Source organism: Schistocerca piceifrons, chromosome 2 (assembly GCF_021461385.2).
Source record: "Schistocerca piceifrons isolate TAMUIC-IGC-003096 chromosome 2, iqSchPice1.1, whole genome shotgun sequence".
Lineage (NCBI taxonomy): Eukaryota > Metazoa > Arthropoda > Insecta > Orthoptera > Acrididae > Schistocerca > Schistocerca piceifrons.
The window spans coordinates 181,339,839-181,358,854 of record NC_060139.1 but is presented as its reverse complement, the minus strand read 5'-3'; the positions used below and the strand labels follow the sequence as shown (position 1 = coordinate 181,358,854).

Genomic DNA, 19,016 nt, shown 5'->3' with positions numbered 1-19,016 from the left:
GTCAACCTTTGACGGTTTGCCATTTCCTTACCAAATGCCCCTTTTGTAACTGCATACTTTCTAGTGTATGTTTGCAGTCTGAGTTATTGGCAGTTTTAGCAAACAACGCGCGGACTGTCGACCACATTTTACTTTTTATCCATCACAGCAGTATGGCGGGGACATTAATCTTTGATTCGGCACCTCCATAGTATCTGTGGTGTATTTTGTGGACCTTTCTCCAAGAGAGAGTCCTTGTTAGTATCTCTTTTCCTTCCATCGATTGGGCTTAACATATAGTCGTTTTTTATTAGTGTTCTAAGGTTATGACATTGGCGCTTATGACCTTGGTTGTTTTTGTGCCCTAAAACGAAAAAAAGACTGAGATACATTTGCATTTTCTAGAAAATCACCCCAAAGTTCAGGGCCTGCAGTCAATTCAGGATTGACAAAATTGATAGGTAATTGAAAACTGAAAATTCATTTTTCGTAATAATATACTGGGTTCACATACACACATTCTCTTTGAAATTGAGGGAAGAAACTTTTATGACTGCAATTTACGAACCTGCAAGGGAAGTGACTAAGGCATCTGCATGGGAAGCAGAGAACCTGTGTTTGATTCCCACATGTATTCTGCTGTTCTTTTTTCAATTTTGCAAATGACTTGCATTAGTAAAGAATTAAAAATTTAATCGCGTTGAACCTCCATACACTGTTTACTCTGGTACAAGTCCTCAGTTAACTTGGAATAACTTGATCAGTAGTACTTGTCATATAAACATTCAAACCAAATCCACTTGCAGAATCAAGAACATTTAATATATAGAATTAATTTTGATTCATACCAAGCATACGATAACATTGCCTGAAAAGTGGTGCTGAAAGTTGATAATGAATTGTACTGTGAATTGTTATTCCATCCAGGCAGTTGTGCAGTTTCTGGTAGGTTTTCAGAAGCAGGCTGCAAGTTTGAAGCCACGAAATAAAGTTTGAAATTTGGTGATACAAATAAACATCACATGGTTGGCACACAGGTGTGCAGTTCGGTGGTGTTACTTCTACTGTGCAAGTTGGTTCAACCTTGCCATCTATAAATATGTTGTCATACATTATGGTATTAGTTTATTCATTCCAGGAATCCATTATAAAAATACTTGTTATTACAGTGGAACTTCGATTTTACATTCAATGATTTGAAGATTTTCATGATTCGGCACCATAAATTCGTAGCCTCTGTGAAAAACCCATAAGATCGATGCTAAAAATTCCCTGATTTTACATTTCTTCCTAGTAATGTTTACCTCATTTCTTGATGTCTCACTTGACTTCATCCCTTTTTGATGTGATTCAACGAGTTCTAAGCGGCACGAAAGACAGATGGTTCACATCACGGCTTTTGGCAGAGTTAAGGGAATATTTTAGGTCTTTGTGGAGAGCTGAATTGTGAGAGAGGAAATGCTGACGTAATCCACAATCGGTGTTGCCAACACAACTTGTAATGTTTAGCTTCACTGCACAATTATGATACAACTACTGCTAGGTTGCAGCATTAGCAACAGTATCAGTTGTCAACCTTTTAAATTCAAACACTGAGTCTTGAAGAATTCGCTTGATCATAATTGAGGAAACGTCGCCCATTCCAGCTAGTGAACTCTTATCGGCTAGCGACTTGTTAAGTCACCTAATAGCCAGTGCAGCCACCACACCACACTAACACACACAAAATTAGCTCGCCTAATGGATATGTGGAAAGGGGGTGCAGGTAGGGATGAAAGCATTCTGTGAAGTGCTGAAAATACACTTTTTCTTGCAGATGAGCTGTGACAGATGTCATTCAGAAATAGAATAAAGGTTTTGCAGTAGCACATTTTAATGACTTCCATGTTCAAAACTGACATGGTACAGCTGCAGCAACTACATACATTACTCGTGTATATACTTTGCACCGCAGATGCCACATACTATAGATCAGAGAGATTGGCAGCAATGATAGAGGCCATGAAGTGAAACTGTTGTACCTGAGCTTTCTTTCAAATTTACATTTTACACAGCGAACAGAAATTTCACTGAGCCCCCTTCTAATAAGCTTGTAATATCAATTGGGGAAGTAAACTCATTTTTTCACATATGTTTCTCTCCTCAAATCTAAAATAACACTTTAACGGCAGTGAGCATATGAAGTGGGCCCACAGGGAAAGCATTAAACAATAACAGCAATGGTGACAAAGTATGTCATTAAGCAGATGTCCGCATCTATGCTTATGGTTTAACCACTTAGCTGCTGTGATGTTTTTGGTTTACTTCAAACATCTTCATAAACTTTTTGCCTTTTTCTAGGTGAGCACAAAGGGTGAACCCTCAAAAATGCACATTTTGAGTGAATAATTTTTGGTTGTAGCATGTCTGAAAACAGCTCTATTATGTTTATGCAGATACCAATTACAATTTTTTGATGAGTTTTTATGTGCTGTTGCACATCTGTGATTTTTCAAGAACTGAGAAAATTCACTATCACAAATTAATATGTAAACATGGTATTGTACATTTAATTCCTTCACTTAGACAGATTTTGTACTAAGTATTGGAGAGGATTGTGATTGTTAATTGTAAATGACAATTACATGTATTTCTGATCATATCTTGGGCTGTTTTTTAACTTTTTCCTTGATTCTGCATTTTCTTCAATTTTGCATTTTTTAAGTCCACACCACATGAAAAGGTGAAATAGGGATTTCACTGCATCAGGAATGTATGGGCTTACAATGATCATGAGATATGTTTTTGTAAATTGTATTTCTCAATTTCTTGGATTTGGAGCAAGTGATGTAAATAATTTTTTAACATGTCTGGCTTACGATTGACTTCTTCTATATCAATCACTTTGATCCCTGTTTTTTTATAAGCACATGAAAACACTAGGCAAAAATTTTCCAGTTGCAGCGATGGAGTATTTTTTTCATGTATGAATGCATTACACTATCAACTGCAACAAGGATTCGCTTTTCTCCCATATGCTATAATGTGAATCGAATGCTCATATTTGCAGCAGTGTTACTCGGAACTGATTTTGTACAATGCTTAAAATTGTAGGTCTTTATTAACCCAAGTCATTTGAGAAATTTGTTTATCTATTTTGTTATTATTCCTTATTGATTCACTTACTTTATTAATTCTCATATTACTACCAATTTCAGTGTGGAAAAATACAAGTGGAGGGAAAAAAGACCTGCTGAATGCATCTTGAATTGAACGTAGGTTCTCTGCTCACCAATCAGATGGCTTGCTCGCTAAGACAGCGACGCTTTTGTTGAACAGCGTATACCTTATGCCTACATAATCTACAGTCATAATAATTTCTTTACTTGATTTCTAGGAAAGTATGTGTTTGTGGACTTCATATATGATGAAAAATCTATTAATTCCATCAGTTTTGAGTTGATTGGGAGTTGTGAACTTTAGGGGTGGTTTTCTCAAAAACAGAGGGGTGATGAGGAAAATAGCTTAGTCTTTCTTTTTAGGCTGTACACAAATGGCCTACCAAATATGAGCCGAATCGTTTGGCCATATCTGAGGCCTTCCTCTTTTCAGTATGACATTCTTAATGAGACACTATTGGAAGCAAAAGCAGCATCTGGTTACTTCAAGAAATTGTCATATGACTGTGAAAAGATCTAACATTGTTTGACTGTGGGATCAGTGATCAGTCACTGAAATCACTCAGTCATCAAGTAAAGGGGAGTGGCTATCCAGAATGATTTAAGGTGGCGTAGTTGTTAAAGTGTAGTGATGGGGAGGAGATGCCATACTCAGTTTTATGGGATGAATTCTAGGGTAGGGCAATTGGTGTAGGAAAGATGTTACATAAAAAAAATCTTTATTTAGATGTTGTTTGTGCTTCTGGGATCTAACCAGATGGGATTAACAGAAGAAATAGAGAAGCTTCAGAATGGAGTTTATGGTAATACGGGGTGAAGAAAGGAGACATTAGAAATTGGGGGAAGGATAGGCTTCTGGGAAGAGGTGGTGTGATGTGAGGCTGTTCCAGTATAATGGCAATTAATATCATCTTTCCTTTGCACAAGGAATTCAATGTATTTTGTGTACTATACTTTAAATGATAGTGGATTTTGTATTTACCATGACGTACAAGGGATATATTATCTCCTTCCCTCTGCAGTTATTCATCGTACAAAATAATCATATTTATAAAGAAAAAACAAGTAAAAAGAGTTTATTTAGTTCCTTGGTGAGAACATAGTTATTTCGTTCCTTGGTGGGAACATAGTTGAAATTGGCCTAGCAGAACAGCTTTCATTGTGTTAAGAGTGTCACTTATTTATGGGTAAAGGATACTTTAAATTTTAAGGGTGTACATGTAGTCATGCCAACCAAAATTGAGAGGATGGAGTATGTTGCAAGGGAAGGTAATGATGAGCCAGGCTCACCTCATAAAAAAACAGCTCACATGTTGGCACAGCTAGCAATGAATGTTTTAACAGGGACAACAATCAGCATGGACTGAGGGAACTGAACTCTAGACAACACTGTGCTGGTAACTTTATTATTTCACTGTTCAAAATCAGCAGCTCTCCCACTACATGCTTTTGGACACCAATTTAAGAGAAGCACAACTCAACTGTTACCATCGCAAGCCAAGGGCAAGCATTTCCCACAGTTGGTGAGAGGTGACCACAGCGCTGAAAGTAGTGGGTGTGTCTCGTGCTGTACTTATGGTGCAGGGCTGTCAAGAAACCTGGTATCCCTCTTCGTAACTGCTAATATTGATGACTTTTTTACTGCACCAAGACTTTGATGTAGTTTTCCTCACATTTATTTGCAGCATAATAAATGTGCCATTGATATCACACTTAATGGGACAACATTAGAAGTGAAGGATAATTTACTGATGTGACTAGCTGTACTGGTAATTTATAATTATTACATTTATTCACTTTGTTAATGAAGTGCTGATCTACATATCATCTATTTGTCCCTCCATGTGGAAATATCCTACTAAATCATACATTTAGGTTATGTCTTTGTAAAGAGGGGATGGCAGATATAGCATTCACTCCAGCTTAGGAAATACCATGTTACAATTTGTTTAGTCATTATGAAAGAGTCCCACTAGTTAACAAATAGAATGGGGAATAATGGAAAAGTATTTTGCATTGGCGAGAGCCATATTTATAAAGGCACAAAGGCCCACATTGCAAATAGACAACAAAACATATTACTTCCTCCAGAATACTTCTCATGTAGTGAGAATGATCTTGAAATTAGAGAACTGCTGGTCTATGCAGTTGATAGTCTTTCTTCTCATGTAACAATTCAAGGTGGAATTGGAAAAGGGGTTGGGTGCATCTGATGCAATATGTATGTACCACTTTACTCCATAGGGTGACTTGCAAAAAAGAAAAAGAGAGAGGTAGAGGATATTGATTTATAAAATACACTATTTTGAAGTACATCCATTGTTGTATTTTAATTTGGTAATACTGAAAATTTAATTTATGAACAGAGGCACATTTCCATACTTGAGGTAGCAGTAAGTAGACTCAATTTCTGCAGTTTGGCTTAAGACTACATTTGTACTACCCACTCATGGCTTCTTTTAGGGATGAACATCAGCAGTCCTGCTTCAGCCCATGGCTGATTTAGGTGCTTTTAAATGGCCATCGACTCTTTCGGTGCTGCCTAAAGTGGCCATGAGCTGGAGCAGTGGCACTGCCAAAAAAAAAAAAAAAAAAAAAAAAAAAAAAAAAAAAAAAAAAAAAAACAGTATGTGAATATTACAATTGTGCTTTTAAGTCAAATCTCCAGAAATTGGCTTTTCACAGGTATGATTAAATTTGAGAAAGTGGTTACTGACTCTCCCATGTACCTTAAACATTTGCAAAGAAGCATGTTAATTGAAATTACAGGTAGCGAAAATAGTTTTCAATTCATGTAAAGAAGAACCTACAATTTGATGGGCAACTGTAACTAGGGTAGAGCAGTTTTGAATGGCTAGGTATTAACTGTGTTTGACCTGAAACTTCTAATAAAAGAAATTTGTTAATTATGAAATTTTTTGAAATATATAAAGGAAAATAATAATGTTTGAGAATATTATGGAATTGGATTGATAAAAAATCTACTCACGAAGCGGTGGCAGGAGAACACACATATAAAGGTATTTAAATTTGCAAGCTTTTGGAGACAGTGGCTCTTTCTTCTGGCAGAAAGGTTGAAGGAGAATGAAGGGGGATGAAGGAAAATGACGGTCAAGTTTAGGAAATGGGGAGAGTTCAGAAAAGGCACCCAAAACCCCAGGTCAAGGGGAGATGTACCAGACAGGATGAGGAGGAGAGGCCTTTCCTTCTCATCCCCTCTGGTAAGTCTTCCCTGATCTGGGGTTCTGGGTGACTTTTCCAAATTATGCCCATTTCCTAAACCTCACCATTCCTTTTCCTTCACTCCTCTTCCTTCTCTTTCAGCTCGTCTGCCAGAAGAAGGAGCCACTAGCTTCAAAAACTTGGAAACTTAAATACATTTGTATGTGTGTCCCCTTGCTGCCACTTGTTGAGTGTTAAACTCTACTGAAATAATTGAAAGTGAAGAGAGTTTCATTATATAGCAGTTGGTCAGTACTGAAGGTGAACCTTCAGGTTATGGGGATCTTAAGATGGAGTAATTATACAGGGTTTACATAAAGTCTGGGAACACTTTCAATTATTTATTGTACAAGAACTAAACGTTGTACAGATGTCATACATATTGCATTTTGAAGAGAAACTCTGAAAGTTTTTTACAGACATTCGATATGTGGACCATGAGTGACATGGCAGACGTCAACACGGTAATCAAATTCTTAAATTCTTGGCATACGCATCCCAGCATGACATTGTCGATTGTGGCAGTTGCTTCCTGTATTCTCTCTTGGAGCTCTGCTACATCACGTGGTAGAGGCGGTACATACACCAGATCTTTAAAGTGTCTCCACAGAAAAAAGTCACACGGAGTGAGATCAGGCAATCGGGGAGGCCATTTCATGAAACAGCTGTCCCCTTCACAGCTGATCCATCGATGTGGCAGCTCCATGTCCAGGTACCTACGAAGTTCATGATGAAAATGGGATGGAGCCCCATCCTGCTGAAAGATGAATGGAGAGAGTCTGATTGCATTTGAGGCATCAGCCATTGCTGCAGCATGTCAAAGTAGAAATGTCCACTGACAGTGCTCTCAGCGAAGAAGAATGGCTCGTACAGTTTTTGACATGATAAGACACAAAAAACATTTACCTTTGGGGAATCGTGCTCAAATTCAATGCTTTCATGTGGATGCTTTGTTCTCCAGATTCGACAGTTATGCCTGTTCACTTTCCCATTAGCATGAAAAGTGGCTTTGTCACTAAAAATTAAGTGATCAACAGTGCCATCTCCATCCTTATTCAGTTGTTGCAACTGTGAACAAAACTCAAAATGTTTGTCTTTGTCGTCGTCATTGAGCTTCTGCACTAGCTCTTATTTGAATGGTTTCATAGAGAGTTTATGTCGCAGGACTTTCCACATTGTCATTGGAGCCATTTTGAGTTCACGGGATGCACGACACACCGATTTCCTTGGACTCCTTATGAATGTCTCTCGTACGTGCTAGTGTGTCTCGTATGCGCTCCACATTCACTTCACTCACACTGGGATGTCTGCTTCTCTTTGCCGGGTGCAAGCAATCCATCGTAACGAATTTGTTGTGCCAGTGATATATGGCCTTCCTTTTTGGTGGCTTCTTCCCGTGCTTGGCTCTAAACATCTGTTGAACAGCTGTAGCACACTTGTTTTTGTTGAACTTCAACACATAGAAAGCTCGCTCCCTACCTGAACTTGCCATGTTTGCGACTAGCGCTAACTATCAGCAAATTACCGAACTATGCTGTGGTGGTCTACATGAAAAAAAAATTTCAGTGGTTCTTTTCAAAATGACATACGTATGATGTCTGTACAATGTTTGGTTCGTGTGCAATAAATAATTGAAAATGTTACCGGACTTTATGTACACCCTGTATTATGTAAATGTTGTTAGGGTCAGTGTGGATTACATTACAGTATCTTATGACAAATTTAAGAATGATTAGTTTTTTTTTTTTTTTTTTTTTTTTTTTGTTGAGGTACACCAATGCCTGTAGTCTGTCACTTTATTTATGTGACATGTTCCAGAAAACCAGGTCTCTGTCATAAAATGGGTGAGGGATCAACAGAGTTACGGTTGATAGAGGTTGATTTTTTTGGTGCAATTTTTAGGATAACATTCGGCACTATTTAGAAATGGAAAATGAAAAATATGAATCAAAATATTTATAATTTTTAGGGTGCATGCAGTGGACAGAAAATAGCAATGTAAATACCTTTCTGTGGTTAGTTACTGTTTTTCCAAATAATATCCTCATTCAGTCATCACTTGCAATTAACTGACATATGCATAAACCATTCAAAACTAAGTTTTGCAGCATCTGCATATCTGCGAATCTATGTAGGTTTATTCTCAACAGGGAATGATAGAATAAGCCTTTGGACTTAGGACTGAAAAACATGCATTTATCGTGAAATAGAAACTAAACATTAACAACAACAACAACAACAACCAAAATAAAGGCACTCTGTTCGAAAGTGTACACTTTGCTAATCTGTGAAATAGAAATCAGTTGTGGATAACATTCAATACATTGTTGATCCACCACTTGCATTGAAAAATGCCTGGATCATACTTGGTATACCATCCACAATATAGTTGATACGTTGTTGCCTAAGCGTAGCCCATGTTTCCTTGAAGGCTTCTTCCTAAGATCATCCAGTATTTAGGGGTGTTCCTGCAATGATGCTCAACTAAATTCAGCTGGTTCCAGTTATACTCAGTTGGATTCATGTCAAGAGATACTACAGGATATTCCATTTGGTTGGTTCCTGTCTTCTGCAGAAAGGTGCTCACAAGGTGGGTGTGGTGTTCTCATGCATTATTGTCTTGGAAGTTGAACACAACTAAATGTTGAATGTTGGGCTGGAGGAGGCTCCTTTCCCAATGCTGGAGAGCCCTGAGATTAGTCGTGATAGCGACGAGGTGTCAGACATGGGTACATAATATTGATCCAAAACATGTCTGACCCACCTTGCTGCAAACCAATGGTACTGCGTAGCTTATACATATATTGGTACTTAGCCACCTCCATACAACATACATCAGGTGTCAAACAAGTTCTGCATTTATCCATCAAGAGAACATGATGCTATTGATCCAGGTTCAGCTCCAGGTATTCTCTTGCTCCCTAAACCATGTAAGGTTACTGACCTGGATTGTACATTGGTTGTAATGCTACTTCTCTTTGTTGTCCGTCTTCCTGCTACTGTATTACTTGGTTTAATGATGAGTTATTAAATGACAAACACAAAACTGTATGACTTAAAGTCACAAACTTTCACATTTATTGATGTCAATGAAATGGTGATAATCAGCTTTCATTCGATGATTTGAGCAGCTCACCTATCACACACCTACACTGAGTGTTTTGACAGAGTAGAAATGTTTTTGCAGTATGCTTTCACAGTTAAGTTCTATCAAACAACATGAAATTAACTTTGTTACACGGTCACTTCACTATCACTATCCAATTAGTATTATTGACTAAGCATAATAACTGTCTGGTTTTGATGGCAAGTAGCACACAGAGATGTTTAGTAGGTGATCATAAGGTGCTGTCTGACTTTATTACTGAGCACATATAGGTGCAAACTCATTTCTAATTTATTAGGAACATTTCAACAACTAACCGTATACTGACTTCAGTATTGACACAGAGATGTTAACTTTACTACAATACTGGTTACATGATACTGTTGAAATGAGTGCAAACTACAGACTGACATATGGTAACTGTGAACATCTCACTAGATAGACAGGGATTGCCTGAAGCATTGTCTTGCTAACCTGATTATAAATCTGCATAAGAATACAAATCAAAGTGTGGTTTAACATATTAGTTATTAATATGAGAGAGCAAAATCAGATGACACAAAATCCCAATTAAGAAAAGAGCAATTTAACTATGACTTTTGTTATCAGAAAGAGTCAAAATAATGAGGACTATTTCATAGACATAATTTCTACTTCCAAGGGTGTTCCCAGAGGCGATGCGCCCCCCCCCCCCCCAATGTTGCTTAAAAAAATTAAATTTTCCAAATTGAATAATTATCAAACTAACAAGTTGATTGGTTCAAAATGGGTATTTTAAGAATCTGAAGAAATCCAGCTGCAAAACTATTTTACTCAATTTTGAAAATAACTGTTATTTAAGATTCAAATGTTCTGGAAGAACAGAGCTTTGAGTATGAGTATGAATAAGTTTTGAAAGAGCAAGTTAAAGAAAAACATTGAGAAGAGGAAAATGAGAGCATCTAAATGAGTATGCCAATTTGTAAACACACAGTTATTTGCTCACCAAAAATTTCAACTCCATGTGTTCCTTATGAATATTAAATTATAAACATTTCCTTATAAGAATTATTTCCATGTAAATTAACCATACAATTGTAATGAGTAATCGAGAAATTACACTGCGAGTAACAAATAAAGTATTATGAATTCCTGCTTGAGTAATAATTTAGATATTTTGTGTAACAATTGTATATGTGTTTTCCCCATAATAGGCAGAGAGAGAGAGAGAGAGAGAGAGAGAGAGAGAGAGAGAGAGAGAGAGAGAGAGATCCCTAAATTGAAGCTAGCAGTCTTTCATCTCATATTGTTGACCACAAGTGACTACTAAGGCATCAGGTCTTCAATGTTTTCGGATCTTATAAATATTTGAGCAGTGTCACTGTATAGTGTGTCAGTATAGAGAGTGGCTTTGTGTAATCCCAACTCTCCCTGCTGTAAAGTGACAAAGTACACATGATCTAAACTTTGAAATGACAGTTGGAGGCATGTTGAGTGACTGGTATACACAAACTGCATTGTTCCAGTTACACTGCACTGAAAATGCATGTTTATCTTACCTCAGTTACGCAGTGGCTTTACATAGTGCTTCTTGCAGTCACAAGAGAACCAAGAAAGTGTAATGCAAGTGTTTAGTGGTGAAAACCTTGTTTTGAGCAGTTTTCTTTATCAAAATTACGCTTGCAAGACCTCACAGGAGTATAAATGTTAAAATTTATGTACTGAAAGAATTCTTTTAATAATGGTTTGCTCATGGACTGTCGTATGTTGACATTTGAATGTAAAAATTTTAGGTTAAGTCTAATTGTGACTTAGCAATATGAAATGTTTGTTCTGATTTCGAGCCATGCTTTTCGTATGCTTCAGTTTCTCGACGTTTTCTGTTGCAGGTGATGTTAACATGGTTAATGAACCAGATACAAACCAACCACTTTCAGATGTAACAAACACTATTGCAGTAGTGGCTTCGTCTGTTGAACAAATAAGGAAGGCTGTTTTGAATGATCTGCCAAGAGTGAGGGTGAGTTGTAATCTTTATATGTTATTTATTATTTTTGTAAGGTGGCCAGTATTATAATGGAGTTCATTAATAGTTTATACAGATAATACACAGAAAACACACTGTTTTCTTTCCAAAAGAAAAACAGTCCTTTACTTCTAAAATTTGCTCTCAAATGCTAAAGGAAAAAAATTGACTGCAAAATCAGTAATACATGCAAACTAGTCAAATACTGGCTGAGAATGGAGGACTGAGGTGTATCAGTTTATGGGATGCAATGGAGAGGGACTGTGTAAATTTTCTTTTCCATCCCGTATCATTTGTTCCAAATTTGACTTTCATCTGAACAATAGTTATGTTATTAATTTACCTGAAAAAGTATAGCAAGAAATAAATGTTGGATAGAGGTTTTTGCCAAAAGGAGAAAATTCTAGGACACTCGTATTCACGACTGTGTATACATTTCATGTATAATGTTTTGCATAACAAAGGATTTTGACAGAGACTGAACAGCATTGCTATTTGCAAGCCTTAACCTTCATAGTTTACATTCCAGGAGCTGAATTTGACAGTTCAAGATACAGGAATAGTCTTTAATAACTGAAAATATGTAAGAATTTATAGCTTTGTTTGTGAAAGTGTGTGTCAGTCAGTTTGAAACTCGTGCATAGAATTTAATGTTTCTATTATGTTTTGCCATAAACACTTGACTTTCAACAGAAGTGTATCAGCTGTTCTTTACTTTGTCATCTCTTCTCTCTGTCTTAGTTTATTTATCTATTTTATCACAATTTTGTTTTACCGCTATGGTCGCAGGTTCGAATCCTGCCTCGGGCATGGTTGTGTGTGATGTCCTTAGGTTAATTAGGTTTAATTAGTTCTAAGTTCTAGGGGTCTGATGACCCCAGAAGTTAAGTCCCATAGTGCTCAGAGCCATTTTTGAACAATTTTGTTTTGTCACTTTTTTGTCTGTGTGTTCATTACAAATTTTGCAGTTGATTTTAAATTAACTCCCTGATGACCTACACACTTGAAATTTTAAACATAGCTCAGAACTGGATGGCAGTGCAATGTTAACTCACTTTCTCATTGGTCTGTTCAATTGGGGTTTGGATGAGGGTCAAAAAGTTTAGGGACACCTAACATCTAGACTGTCTACAGGATTGACATGTAGTGGCAAAGAGAGGGGGCAAGGAGATGGACAGAAGGGGTTGGAGGGGAGGGGAGGGGAGGAGAGGAGAGGAGAGGAGAGGGGGCTGCAGTATATGTGACATATATGTACAAGGGCAAGGCCATGGGCATAAAGCTAGTATTTAAAGAAATAAAAATCTTGTAAAAAATGTAGTGTATGATCAGTTACACTTGTTATGTATTTTATTTTACAGGAAAATAACATACATATTGATACACTATTAACAGGTAGGTATAACACTATTTCAAATGTTATGAGGGGAAAAGATACAGAAATAAACCTGAAATTTAACTTGTCTCTCCTCATCAGTATGTTTAAAATCATTTGAGATATTTCATACACAAGACTAAAAAACGCAGTTATATAAATAAAAACAATTTTTTATGTAACACATTTTAAAATCCAACTGAAAAGTATAAAAAAGTTCTCCTAGCCCCAAATAGGTTCCTAACACCTTCAGGTAGTTCTGAAAATTTGTGATGGTAAATTTTTAATAGCTATGAAAATATGTATAAAATTCTTGCAACAGTTATGTATTGAATTGCACCCATTTTTTTCATTATAAATCTTGAAGTATTTTTGTAACCACTGAAAAGCACAATCAGAAGTTTTCAGAACTATCTGCATGGGGTTATGAATTTGTATGGGACTAGGAGAAATTATTTTATACTTTGTAATCACTTTAAAAAAATGTTACATTACACATATTTTATTTTAAAAATTGTTTGTTATTTACTGATTTTATTCTCACCGAAATGAGAACAGTAGTGAATATACTGCCTTCTATTAATTATATGGGTTCATTAGATTATGAAGGGGATTGTCTCTGAGCCAAATAATGATTTAACACCAGATGTAGTAACGCAGATCGAATACCTTTGTAGATCGTCAGCGTGTCATCTTGTGTGAAAGTAATCTCATTTCTTCATATTGTATGCTGCTTCTCTCTTCAGGTCTGTTGTCTACATTAAATGGTAACATTCTTGAGCAGGCTTTTTGCTGTGTGTCTGATTTATTGAAACAATTTGCATCATTGTTCTGCGATACATTGTTGATACTTTGTGCTCACGTAAGTGTTAACGTTCCCTTTGAATTTACTGTACTTTTAAAGAACAACCAAAGTTCTGTATCATGGTGCATTAACTGTTCATGCAATACAGTTATTATTTTTAATTGCAGCATGCTGAGTATTGTGCTGAAATATTTTTCCGTTGTCCAGCTGAGTAGAATTTAAAGATGCACAGAAGTGCATCTGAATAATAGTTTCCTTGTTTTACTTCTACTCCTTGTACATAGCCCTTTCAATTGAAAAATCTTGTTGTTGTTGTCTTCAGTCCATGCTACTGTATCCTGTGCAAGCTTCATCATCTTCAAGTAACTACTACAACCTACATCCTTCTGAATCTGCTTAGTATATTCATCTCTTGGTCTCCCTCTACGATTTTTACCCTACATGCTGTCTTCCAATACTAAATTGGTGATCCTTTGATGCCTCGGAACACATCCTACCAACCGATTCCTTTTTCTAGTCAAGCTGTGCCACAAATTCTGCTTCTCCCCAATTGTATTCAGTACCTCCTAATTAGTTATGTGCTCTACCCGTCTAGTCTTCAGCATTCTTCTGTAGCACTACATTTTGAAAGCTTCTATTTTCTTCTTGTCTACACTGTTTATTGTCCATGTTTCGCTTCCAAACATGGCTACACTCCATACAAATACTTTCAGAAGACTTCCTAACAATTAAACCTATACTAGATGTTAACAAATTTCTCTTCTTCGGAAATGCTTGTCTTACCATTGCCCTTCTACATTTTATATCTTTTTTACTTTGACCATCATCAGTTATTTTGCTCCCCAAATAGCAAAACTCCTTTACTACTTTAAGTGTATCATTTCCTAATCTGACTTAATTCAACTACATTCCATTATCCTAGCTTTGCTTTTGTTGATGTTCATCTTACATTCTCCTTTCAAGACACTGCATTCCATTCAACTGCTCTTCCAGCCCTTTGCTGTATCTGACAGAATTACAATGTCATTGGCAAACCTCATAGTTTTTAATTCTTCTCCCTGGATTTTAATTCCTACTCCAAATTTTTCTTTTTTTCCTTTACTGCTTGCCCAATATACTATTTGAATAACATTGGTGATAGGCTACAACCCTGTCTCACTCCCTTCCCAACCACTGCTTTCCTTTCATGCCCCTTGACTCTTATAACTGCCATCTGGTTTCTGTACAAATTGTAAATACTCGTTTGCTCCCTGTATTTGACCCTGCCACCTTCAGAATTAGAAAGAGTATTCCAGTCAACACTGTCAAATGCTTTCTCTAAGTCTACAAATGCTTGAAACGTAGGTTTGCCTTTCCTTAACCTAGCTTCTAGCTAAGTCAAGCCGTAGGGTCAGTATTGCCTCGGATGTTCCGACATTTCTATGGAACCCAAACTGATCTTCCCCAAGGTCAGCATCTACCAGTTTTTCCATTCATTTGTAAAGAATTCATGTTAGTATTTGGCAACCATGACTTATTAAACTGATAGTTCGGTAATTTTCACATCTGTCAACACCTGCTTTGTTTGGAATTGGGATTATTATATTATTCTTGTAGTCTGAGGGTATTTCGCCTGTCTCATACATCTTGCTCACCAGATGCAGAGTTTTGTCAGAGCTAGGTCTCCCAAGGCTGTCAGTAGTTTTAATGGAATGTTGTCTACTCCCGGGGCCGTGTTTCGACTTAGGTCTTTCAGTGCTCTGTCAAATTCTTCACGCAGGTTCGTATCTCCCATTTCATCTTCATCTACGTCCTCTTCCATTTCCATAATGTTGCCTTCAAATACATTGGCCTTGTATAGACCCTCTAAATACTCCTTCCACTTTCCTGCTTTCCTTTCTTTGCTTAGAGCTGGTTTTCCATCGGAGCTCTTGATACTCATACAAGTGGTTCTCTTTTTTCCTTACACCTAGTTATATATGCCTGTACTTCCTTTCATTTGTCCTGTAGCCAACCCTGCATAGCCATTTTGCACTTCCAGTTGATCTCATTTTTGAGACCTTTGTATTCCTTTTCACCTGCTTCATTTGCTGCATTTTTATATTTTCTCCTATCATGATTTAAATTCAATATCTCTTCTGTTACACAAGGGTTTCTACTAGTCCTCATCTTTTTAGCTACTTGATCCTGTGCTGCCTTTACAATTTCATCTCTCAAAGCAACCCGTTCTTCTTCTACCATATTTTTTTCTCCCGTTCTTGTCAATCACTCCCTAATGCTCTCTCTGAAACTCTCTACAACCTCTGGTTCTTTCAGTTTATCCAGGTCCCATCTCCTTGAATTCCTATCTTTTTGCAGTTTCTTCTGTTTTAATCTGCAGTTCATGACCAATAGATTGTGGTCAGTATCCATATCTGCCCCTGGAAATGTCTCATAATTTAAAACCTGGTTCCTAAATCTCTGTCTTGCCATTATATAACCTATCTGAAACCTTCCACTGCCTCCAGGCCTCTTCCACGTATACAACCTTCTACCATGATTCTTAAACCAAGTGTTAGCTGTGATTAAATAATGGGCTGTGCAAAATTCCACGAGGTGGCTTCCTCTTTCATTCTTTACCTCCATTCCATATTCATCTACTACTTTTCCTTATCTTCCTTTTCCTACTATCGAATTCCAGTCCCCCGTGACTATTAAATTTTTGTCTCCCTTTGCGATTTGAATAATTTCTTTTATCTCATCATACATTTCTTCAATCTCTTCATCATCTGTGGAGCTAGTTGGCATATAAACTTGTACTATTGTGGTAGGCATGGGTTTCGTGTCCATTTTGGCTATAATAATGCGATCACTACACTGTTCGTAGTAGCTTACCTGTGCTCCTATTTTTTTTATTCATTATTAAACCTGCTCCTGCATTACTCCTATTTGATTTTGTATTTATAACCCTGTATTCGTTCGATCAGAAGCCTTGTTCCTCCTGCCACCGAACTTCACTAATTCCCACAATGTCTAACTTTAACCTATCCTTTTCCCTTTTTAAATTTTCTAACCTACCTATCAATTAAGGGATTTGACATTCCATGCTCCGATCCTTAGAACGCCAATTCGTTTCTCCTGATAACCACGACGTCCTGAGAAGTCCCCGCCTGGAGATCCAAAAGTGGGACTATTTTACCTCCAGAATATTTTACTCAAGAGGACGCCATCATTATTTAAGCATACAGTCAATCTGCATGTCCTTGGAAAAATTTGAGCTGTAGTTTTCCCTTGCATAAGGCCAGATCAGTCAGTCATCCTGGCTGTTTGACCCTGCAACTACTGTAAAGGCTGTTGCCCTCTTTAGGAACCACACATTTGTCTGGCCTCTCAAGACACCCTTCTGTTGTGGTTGCACCTACAGTATGGCTATCTGGATTGCTGAGGCACAGAAGCCTCCTCACCAGTGGCAAGGCCTAAAGTTCATGGGCGGCGGGGAGGGGGGGAGGGTTGAAATATATGTATCTTGTCTGTTTGTTGTGCCTCAGTACCGACTTTCCAGGTTGGAATCCATTACTTTGGTCATGCCATTGATCAGTCTCATTCTTTGTCTCCCTCTTCTCGTTGTACCTTCAGTCTTTCCCAGCCTTAACATGTTTCCCAGAAAATCATGTCTTCTCATAATATGTTGAAGGTAGGTCAGTTCTTTTTTCAGTATCGGGCCTTCCAAGAATCAATCTGCTTTTATTTGCTGTAATACTGACTTATTTGTTTTCTTATTTCCTTGGAACTGCCAGGATGGCAGTGTACATTAGTGTGCCTCTTCTGGAATTCAAGGAGATGCACTGGTTCTGGATCAGATACATCCAATATTGGCCAGTGCACCGTACAGTCTGGATGTTCTTTTTATGTAGTTTCCTGCATTCTGGGCTGGTAGTGACATCTCACCTCAGTTACATGATGCGCAAATACTTCAACAATGTTCTTTCACTTTTATATGTGATAACACTATACGGACACATGGGTTTTACAAATTTTGTCTGGGTGGGAGGGAAAGTGTTGGGACAGGGAGGGCATCTGGCCACCCTACCATTAATATTGTCAAATCCAGATTAACATGCCGACACCACTAAGATACAGGATAAGGCCAGGAAAAACAAGATGACCTCACTTCTTTGGAAAGTTCACTTTTTCAGAAGCTATACACCAGTAGTGTGCTGGATAGCCAGATGCATGCTGTATGACTGTGACAACCTTACCAAATTGCAAGATGGCAATGCTCTAATCTACATAACCAAATATGTTAGCCTGTGGTTTGCTGGACGTATGAGAGAGCTGTACATGTTTCTGTTTCTGGAGCCTAGTTGGTATTGTGATAACCCTGTTGGCCTATTGCTGTCACATGTACTATATTTGAGACAATGTATGAAGATCCCTGACAGATTTCAGCTGCAAAGCACTAACGGCTGCAGGTGAATACAGTAGCTGTCTACAGAGCTGTGACAACACTGAGGTGTTGCCATGGAGATGTTAACAAAATCACAATGTGTTACTGGTTGAGGTAGGCCTGTGAAGCTGCCACACCCAGTCCACTGCAACTGTCAGGGATCAGCTTACGCTGGCTCAACTATAGATTGTGGTTTGAGCCTAGATGTTTACATTTCTTGTAATATTTGTTTGGACTCTTAATTTCACGAAGTAATAGTCGTAGTCTTCAGTTCAAAGACTGATTTGATGCATGTCTCCACACTACTCTGTCCTGCTTCATCTCCTAAATAACTACTGCAACTACCTCCATTTGAACCTGATTATGGTATTCATGCTTAGGTCTCTCTTTACAGTTTTCATTATGTATAGAGATATCTAGAAGCCGCGTAAAAATTGGCCACCACCATTTCTTTCCTCTTCTATATAACGCTACATTTTCATCCATTCGGTCAGTTCCTCCCATATTTTTGTTGTATTCTCCAATTACATTAGGTCAAGGTACAAGTATTGTTTCCTTCTCTTGTCTAGAGTATCGGGCAACGGTGCTGACTGCACTGATACCATGGCTTGTGGAAGCAGTTGTTATTGTAGAATTATCTAGCCATCTGGCAATGATTATTTCACTTTCCTTGCTGCTCTTGTAATCAAAAGCTCCTCTCTTATACCTTTTGGACACATCATTAGAAGGTATGAGATGACACTCTTTAGGCAGACAATTTTCACAAATAGTCCCAGTTGCACCAAAACCTCATTGCTTCAGGTAAATCAACAATGTTTGTGATGTAAACAGGTTGTCAAAATAAAATCTGTGGGGAAGATGTTTGTTCTTTTCAGGAAGAGAATTGATCATTTGAATCAAAGGAGCAGCACATTTTTCAAATGCTTTCTCATATTTTTCATTCCTCTGAGGATTAACTCCTTGG

At 37.5% G+C, this 19,016-nt stretch overlaps 1 protein-coding gene across 6 annotated transcripts in view; it reads left to right on the top strand.

Annotated features, from left to right (window-relative positions):
* LOC124776406 (ubiquitin carboxyl-terminal hydrolase 45) overlaps nt 1–19,016 on the top strand; it is a 168,732-nt gene that overhangs the window by 60,094 nt on the left and 89,622 nt on the right. For all 6 annotated transcript variants that reach the window (XM_047251386.1, XM_047251389.1, XM_047251385.1 and 3 more), the window contains exon 6: nt 11,334–11,464. In XM_047251386.1, the coding sequence (XP_047107342.1) occupies nt 11,334–11,464 (131 nt within the window). The remainder of the gene's footprint in view (nt 1–11,333; nt 11,465–19,016) is intronic.